The 8,863-nt window shown below is 39.6% G+C and overlaps 1 protein-coding gene across 5 annotated transcripts in view; it reads right to left on the bottom strand.

Moving 5' to 3' along the window:
• Nucleotides 1-8,863, bottom strand: part of GLMN (glomulin, FKBP associated protein) — a 56,330-nt gene that overhangs the window by 36,001 nt on the left and 11,466 nt on the right. For all 5 annotated transcript variants that reach the window (XR_001883627.1, XR_001883628.1, XR_001883629.1 and 2 more), the window contains exons 4-7: nucleotides 6,371-6,490; nucleotides 5,151-5,259; nucleotides 3,871-4,108; nucleotides 1,456-1,558 (exon numbers count right to left, since the gene is read on the bottom strand). Coding sequence is in view for 2 of the 5 variants with exons in the window: in XM_017863324.1 (XP_017718813.1) it covers nucleotides 1,456-1,558; nucleotides 3,871-4,108; nucleotides 5,151-5,259; nucleotides 6,371-6,490 (570 nt within the window). In the remaining 3 variants the exon portion in view is untranslated. The remainder of the gene's footprint in view (nucleotides 1-1,455; nucleotides 1,559-3,870; nucleotides 4,109-5,150; nucleotides 5,260-6,370; nucleotides 6,491-8,863) is intronic.

Genomic DNA, 8,863 nt, shown 5'->3' with positions numbered 1-8,863 from the left:
CATTCTTAGCAAACTATCACAAAAACAGAAAACCAAACACGGCATGTTCTTACTCATAGGTAGGAGAGAACACATGGACACAGGGTGGGGAACATCACACACCAGGGCCAGTCGGGACATGGGGGCCTGGGGGAGGGATAGCATTAGGAGAAATACCTAATATAAATGATGAGTTGATGGGTACAGCAAACAAACATGGCACATGTATACCTACGTAACAAACCTGCACATTGTGCACATGTAACCTAGAACTTATATAACTGAAAAAAAAAAAATCACCTTACATACATGCTTAATCCCTTGCCCCCCTCTTGCTCTCTACAAGAGGGGCGAGGTTCTCAAAACCTCACCCTAATTAAACCAAATGTTACTCCTATGCTGTACCTGCACTCATGTAGCTGAACATGGCTAAAGAAAACTACACAGCCACATGGACTGCTCTTTTGAAATTCATAAACATCAACTTAAAATACATTTTTTAATATTTCAGATTATTTCTCTAATACAGAATCTGGGTACATTTTAAAATACTATTGATGCATACAGCCAAATTGCTTTTAAAATAAAATTTACTTATATATGGAGCTATTTTGAAAATATTTATCATGGGGCATGGAACTTCCACTCTAGGAATTTAAGGAAATAATTTTAAAAGTATGCAAAAATTGGCCGGGCGCGGTGGCCCAAGCCTGTAATCCCAGCACTTTGGGAGGCCGAGACGGGCGGATCACGAGGTCAGGAGATCGAGACCATCCTAGCTAACACGGTGAAACCCCGTCTCTACTAAAAAATACAAAAAACTAGCCAGGCGAGGTGGCGGGCGCCTGTAGTCCCAGCTACTCGGGAGGCTGAGGCAGGAGAATGGCGTGAACCCGGGAGGCGGAGCTTGCAGTGAGCTGAGATCCGGCCACTGCACTCCAGCCTGGGCGACAGAGCGAGACTCCGTCTCAAAAAAAAAAAAAAAAAAAAAAAAAAAAAAAAGAAAAAAATTTAGTTACTAGGTTACTTATAATAGACTTAATGGTTAAAAAAAGAAAGTTGGAGTTGTCCTACAATAATGAAAAATTAGTAACAATCCAAATGTTGAACTATATGGCATAGGTGAAATACATTATACTAAGTCCATACCATAGGACGCTATTAAGCCAATGGAAAAATATTCATAATATACTGTTGAAGAGGAAAAACGCAGATTATAAGAGTACATATATAATCTTTGAAAATTTTATATGTATGTATTATTATAAATAAGTATATAAGAAAAAAGCCTGGAGGATATCAATATTTATCTTTGGATAATAAAATTATTGCTGTTTTATTTTCCATCTTTTGTTTATGTGTTCTACAAAAAATACATATTTCTTTATTAATGAATGTATCCATTTACATGTGCAGTATTGACAATATAGTGGGATAACATTTGAGATTATAGCAGATTAAATTAGCTGTACTTACTATTATTTCTGATGCAAAATACCTGAAAGGATCATTTCCACCTTCTTCAGACTGTTCAAGGAATTGTGCTGTCAGCAAAGGGCATTTCAAGCTTTTGAAACAACTAAGGCATAAGAAATAGGTAACTATGAAATCAACACTTCCAAGTATAAAATCCCTAGTTCTTCAAATCTAAGTTAATTTTACTTGAAAAATAACATAAGCACTGCTCTGGTTTGAATGACTCTCCTCTCCAAAACTCATGTTGAAATTTAACTGCAATAAAGAGGTGGGAATTAGGCCAAGGGGGCTCCACTCTCATGCATGAGATTAATGCTCTTGTAAAAGGGCAAGTTCAGCCCACTTTTGCCTTTTGCCCTTTTACCTTCAGCCACATGATGACACAGCTAGAAGGCCCTTGCCAGATGCCAGCGCCTTAACTGTAGACTTCCCAGCCTCCAGAACTGTGAACCAATGAATTTCGTTCATTATAAATCACCCAGTCTTAGGTATTCTGTTACATCAGCACAAGTATATATCAGCACAAGCATCAATAACTTAATGTTCTATAAAACTGTTGATGTAACTCGTTCGTACTAGTAATGGGGAGAACATGAGAACACCTTGGGAGACTCAACCTGCTAAGACTGACTTCTACATCTGAACTATCCCACTGAATTCTGAATGTTTGAGGGCTGGTGCTAGTCTATGACGTTGTCTTCATTAGTTCAAAGAAAAAATCAGGAAATACATTTTTTCACACAGCTCTATTTGTTTTATTTAGAAAACGGAACTTTATTCTGTGATTAAGCCTTTCCTATTTCTTTAGTTAAAATACCTTTCCTTTTATGAAATAATGGATTTTATAAATGGTAAAAAACTTTTTTTTGAGACAGGGTCTCTGTCACCCAGGCTGGAATGCAGTGGCACAATAATAGCGTACTGTAACCTCAAACTCCTGGGCCCAAAGGATCCTCCTGCCACAGCCTCCCAAGTAGCTTGGACTACAGGCACACAACACTGTGCCCAGCTAACTTTTTTATTTTTTGTAGAGACAGGGTCTCACTATGTTGCCCAGGCTGGTCTCAAACTCCTGAGCTCAAGCAACCTCCCACCTTGGCCTCCCAAAGTGTTAGGATTACAGGCGTGAGCCACCAGGTCTGGCTGTTAATTTTTTAAAAATGTCCTGACAGGTAGAAAGCTAAAAATAGTATGTCTCCAAAATTAAAATATTGTTTTATATTCTATTTTTTAGAGACGAAGTCTTGCTGTGCTGCCCAAGCTGGTCTTGAACTCCTGGCTTCAAGTGATCCTTCTGCCTCAGCCTCCAAGTAGCCAAAATTTAAAACTTACTGGTCCATGTAATTCAATAATCTAGTCTATCATTGTCCAATAGAAATATAACAGAGCCCCATATATAAGATCTTTTAGTAGACATATGAAAAAAGTAGTTAAGAATGGGAGAGATGATTTTAATAATTTATCTTAACCCAATATATCTGAAATACTGTCATTTCAACATGTTATCAATATAAAAATTATTGAGGTATTTTACTGTGTGTGTGTGTGTGTTTTTTTTTTTTTAATAACAAGTCTTCAAAATCCAGGGGATACTTTATACTTAAAGTACATCTGAATTTTGACCAGCCATATGTCACATGCTCCAGCCATATTGAACAGTACATGTTTAGTCTATAGCACCCATGGAGGGAATGCTGTTGGGTGGATACTCTACTACTATTTTTGTGGTCAAGCTGGATGTTCTGTCTGGTGGTCCTTCTGCTGCTTTCTTTGAAAGAGTAAAACACAATTTCTCCACAGAGTTACACATATCTATTTCCCACACTCACCCTAGCTACATGTATCTATTTCTCCCGCTTTCATTATTCACTTACTATGATGAATAAAGGCAATACAAAGAATATAAAGTAAATGAATGGATTTTGGTTTTATAATTATTAGTTTTTTAAAGACAGGGTCTTGCTCTGTTGCCCAGGCTGGAGTACAGTAGCCGATCATCATTCACTGCAGCCTCACATTCCTGGATTCAACCCATCCTCTAGCCTCAGCCTCCCAAGTACTAGCACTACAGGTATATGGTATATTAGATGTATCCAGCTAATTTTTAAATTTTTTTTTGTAGAGATGGGGGTATCGCTATGTTGCCTAAGGCTGGTCTCAAACTCCTGGCCCCAAACAATCCTCTCATGTCAGTCTCCCAAAGTGATGGGGTTACATGTGTAAGCCACTACACCCGGCCTATAATTTTTTTAAATATAAATGTCTCAAGTTCCCATGCTGTATCAGTTGAAACCCACATTCTTCTAAAATTCAAAATCTCAAACTAGATTTCTATTTACATGTCAAACAAGGTGAAGAAAATTGAACTATCAATTACTTAAGTCCATTGTGAGATGTTCTTAAAATTATACTTACAATTTTAGTAATTCATCCTTTAACTTTTCATTTTCCAGTGAGTTTTCTTTGTTATCAATGACTTCTTCCACAAAAGGCTTAGTGAACTCTATTAAGGCCTTGCAACACTGACAAAGGCCATAGTCATCCATTTGTATTTGTTCTTTTGAGTATGGAACAGGAAGAAGAGATAGCTGATTCCAAAGGGTAGACAATGCTAATCCAACTGAATATGCCTTGTTATGAAGTTTCTGAATCACTAGAACAGAGATCAAGTTGTCGCTCATCAAGTATGCTAAACATGGGACAAGAAATTCGGCAAATGTGGAATTACAAGACACCTCCTCCTCCCATATTTTAACAGCTCTTGAAATCAAGATGACACATCACAGTCTAACTGGCAGTGTTTTTTTATTCTTAGTTGTGCATAAAATAACATAGCATCTTGCCATGAAATGTTGTTTAGGTTATGTTTATAACAGACTATGTGTAACAGGCTATGTACTTAAGACAGAAACATGTTCTTTCCATGTTTTTTGGTGTTATAAACACAAAATATGAGAGTGTATTGTAAACTGTAAAGCACTATACAAACAGGAGGTGGTATTATTAGATTTTTTTCCCCTAGAAGACAGAATATTATAGGTGGTATGCAGCTGGTAGGCATTCATATTTAAAACAAATATAATTTCTGATTTCAGGTCCCTCTATCAGATTGTGCGATAAATGAATTTCCTAAAATGAAAAATAACCTCTTCCCATGGATACTGTCTGCCTCGGTTGCCAAGACCCATTACCTACCAATATTGTTACTGCACTCAGCCATGGAACCTTATCATCCCATATCTCCTCGTTGCATTCTTCAGCAGTACCTTTGCTATGCCCAAGCCACCTCCCAAAGCAGAGGTTGAGCAATGCCCTGCCTGATACTCTTCTGGACTACCATAATGCTATCAGATTTAGTAATGCAGACACCACAGAGGTAATCCTTGAAATATGTTTTGGGAGAAAATTCTAGATTTAAGCAGCAGATAGGAAGGTTAGGCAAAAAGGTATAGGTTTCAATATAGCACATGAAAAATAGTATGACATTCAACAGAATATTTACTGGGTACCCACTCTGGCCAGATACTATAATCTTTCCATGAGCAGCAGAATTCACATTGGCATTGCTATTATTCGTTTAAGCAGAGTACTCACTAATTAGCTGTAAACTTTGGTGTAGTACTGACATTTTGGGGTAACCATCAAGGCACTTAAAGATACAACAAGAAGTACTCTGATATTAAAATTCTCATTACCTGTTTGTAATGGCCGAAGCAAAAGAAGAATACTTTGGGATATCTGTTTTCCAGAGGGCTCTTCAATCAGTTCAAGCAAACCCAACAATAATTCCTTTGGACTGCATAACTATAAAAATATTCACAATTGAACCTGTTTAATACAAGTTATATTTAAAGCCACATTATTACTATTTTAAAGAAGACATATATTGACAAAAAATATTATACAATTATGTTTTTGCTTAACATTAAAATTTACACAATTGTTAAAAAAAATACGCACTAGCAAAACACAGAATCTGTGATGGTCAAGAAGTAACTATAAAACTAAAAAGCAGCAAGAAGTCAATGGATCTTTAAGCTCAGGTTTCCTTTGCGCTTCACCTGTCTACTCTGAAATTGCCTTAATAAATTCCCAGGGGCTCCAGCAGGTGGGACCTTTCAATCCCACGCTACAAGCCTATTTAGACTAGTCCGGAATCGCTGCTGTATTTTTTGAACAGGTGAAACTTCGCATTGCTTTCTGACTGGCAATATCTTATCATCTCACTTGACTGGCTTTTTTTTAAAAGCTCCCAGCTCCCTTAGTCAATAACTCATATAGACGGAGCTCTCCTTCCAAATATATACTTGGGTATATTTACACTGATCACTAAGCAGTTTCTTATAACATCCTTTTTCTCAGAATTTTTCTTTCTTAGCCATCAAATATTGCCTTTAAACTCTACTAGCCTTTTACCAAGGGTCTCTTTCTAAGGTTGTTAGTCACAACTGATCTATGTTCTACCCCTATTCCTACTTTCATTTTAATCACTTGTATTCTAGGCTTTCGATTTTCTTTTAGGGAACATACCACAAAGGAAGAGGACTGAGATTTTAATTCTAGTTCTAATGTTGCCAAAAGATAAATGTGACCTTGAACTACCTCTCTAAACCTTGTATTCCACATCTATACAAAAAGTTACTTGTTAAAATATAGCTTCCCAGGTCTCTCCCTGGAGGTGCTGAATCAATGGGTCTGATATGAAGTTAATATGAGGTTAGAAAATTCTTTCATCCAGAGAATTTGGGAAATCCTGAAATGGAACTGCCTATCCAATCAATAAGACTGAGTCTTTTCTCCAACAAGTTCCTTTCTGCATGTACTTTCAGGCTAGTAGAGTTTAAAGGCAATAAACATTAAAGGGAACTATAAAATACTGCTGTGTGTTATGACAAAGAGAACCTTGTTAACTTACCTTTACTAATAAATCAAAGATCAAAAAATAAACTTTTCTTTTAGCATCCTCTTTATCTTTACACAAAAGGCATCGAACAACAGGACCAATGAGATTCCAGCCCATATTCTTGATGATGACCTGGAAAGACATTTTCAGAGTAAAGCACACACTGCCATCTATGGGACTCTCGCAGTGTGCTTTCCTATCTTGAAGAGCTCAGAATTGTCTCTGAAACAGGAAGATGACTGACAAGTGAGGCCTATGACATTTCACCATAGACTTTCCAGGGTTGGCTGCTGACAGATACCAACATTTTTAAATAGATAGTTTTTAATATGTTCACTGAGGAAAGGCAACAGGGTCTTTACTTTTTATCAGGCAAGTTGATGTTTCCCAAGATTTAAATAGTGCCTCTATTTCCAAAAAGAGAGTTTATTTGCTGAATACAGGTACTTAACTTCCACAGATAATTTTTCCTTATTCATAAAGAAATCCAGCCAATGCTCGTGTACCTTTTAAAGTTCCTTGGAGTCTCTAAATATAATCATTGTAATTTATATAAAAAGAAGGAATACGACTTCATTAACTTTCTCTCCTACATACAAGTGGCTTCTATGTTCAAAGATATTTCAGAATGCTTACCACACAAGTGGAAGTTTATCTTTATAATTACTAATTCACATTCATTATCAAAACCACTGATTTTCAAAAGTATCAACTGTCAGGCCTCTGAGCCAAAGCTAAGCCATCATATCCCGTGACCTGCATGTACACATCCAGATGGCTGGTTCCTGCCTTAACTGATGACATTCCACCACAGAAGTGAAAACGGCCTGTTCCTGCCTGAACTGATGACGTTGCCTTGTGAAATTCCTTTTCCTGGCACATCCTGCCTCAAAAGCTCCCCCACTGAGCACCTTGTGACCCCCACCCCTGCCTGCCAGAGCACCCCCTTTGACTGTAGTTTTTTCTTCTACCTACCCAAATCCTATAAAACGGCCCCACCCCTATCTCCCTTCGCTGACACTTTTTGAACTCAGCCCGCCTGCACCCAGGTGATTAAAAAGCTTTATTGCTCACACAAAGCCTGTTTGGTGGTCTCTTCACACGGATGCCAGTGACGTTTTGGTGCCATGACTCGGATCGGGGGACCTCCTTCGGGAGATCAATCTCCTGTCCTCCTGCTCTTTGCTCTGTGAGAAAGATCCACCTACAACCTCAGGTCCTCAGACAGACCAGCCCAAGGAACAGCTCACCAATTTTAAATCCGGTAAGCGGCCTCTTTTTACTCTCTTCTCCAACCTCTCTCACTATCCCTCAACCTCTTTCTCCTTTCAGTCTTGGCACCACACTTCCATCTTTCCCTTCTCTTAATTTCAGTTCCTTTCCATTTCTGGTAGAGATAGAGGAGACGCGTTTTATCTGTGGACCCAAAACTCAGGCACTGGCCACGGACTCGGGAAGACAGTCTTCCCTTGGTGTTTACTCACGCGGGAATGGCTGCCTGATTATTCACCCACATTTCAGAGATGTCTGACCACACAGGGACGCCTGCCTTGGTCCTTCACCCTTAGCAGCAAGTACTGCTTTTCTGGGGGGCAAGAACCCCCCGACCCCTTCTCTCCATGTCTCTACCCCTTCTCCGCTTTTCTGGGGGGCAAGAACTCCCCGACCCCTTCTCTCCGTGTCTCCACCCCTTCTCTGCTTTTCTGGGTGTCAAGAACCCTCCGACCCCTTATCTCTGTGTCTCTACCCCTTCTCCGCTTTTCTGGAGGGCAAGAACCCCCCGACCTCTTCGTGTCTCTACCCCTTCTCCACTTTTCTGGGGGGCAAGCACCGCCCCCCCCCACTCCTTCTCTCCATGTCTCTACTCTCTTTTCTCTGGGCTTGCCTCCTTCACTATGGGCAACATTCCACCCTCCATTCCTCCTTCTTCTCCTTTAGCCAGTGTTCTCAAGAACTTAAAACCTCTTCAACTCACACCTGACCTAAACCTAAACACCTTATTTTCTTCTACAATGCCACCTGACCCCGATACAAACTCGACAGTGGTTCCAAATAGCAAGAAAACGGCACTTTCAATTTTTCCATCCTACAAGATCTATATAATTCTTGTCGTAAAATGGGCAAACAGTCTGAGGTGTCTGACATCCAGGCATTCTTTCACACATCAGTCCCTCCCTAGTCTCTGCTCCCAATGCAACTCGTCCCAAATCTCCCTTCTTTCCCTCCCGCCTCTTCCCTCAGTCCCAACCCCAAGCATCGCTGAGTCTTTCTAATCTTCCTTTTCTACAGACCCATCTGACCTCTCCTCGCCAGGCCGAGCTAGGCCCCAATTCTTCCTCAGCCTCCACTCCCCACCCTATAATCCTTTTATCACCTCCCTCCTCACACCCGGTCTGGCTTAGTTTTGTTCCATGACTAGCCCTCCCCACCTGCCCAGCTATTTCCTCTTAAAAAGGTGACTAGAGCTAAAGGCATAGTCAAGGTTAATGTTCCTTTTCTTTATCT

This window comes from Rhinopithecus bieti, unplaced genomic scaffold, assembly GCF_001698545.2.
Source record: "Rhinopithecus bieti isolate Rb0 unplaced genomic scaffold, ASM169854v2 scaffold_68834, whole genome shotgun sequence".
NCBI classification, from domain to species: domain Eukaryota; kingdom Metazoa; phylum Chordata; class Mammalia; order Primates; family Cercopithecidae; genus Rhinopithecus; species Rhinopithecus bieti.
Note: the sequence above shows the minus strand (reverse complement) of the source record. Positions and strands in the feature narration are given on the sequence as shown.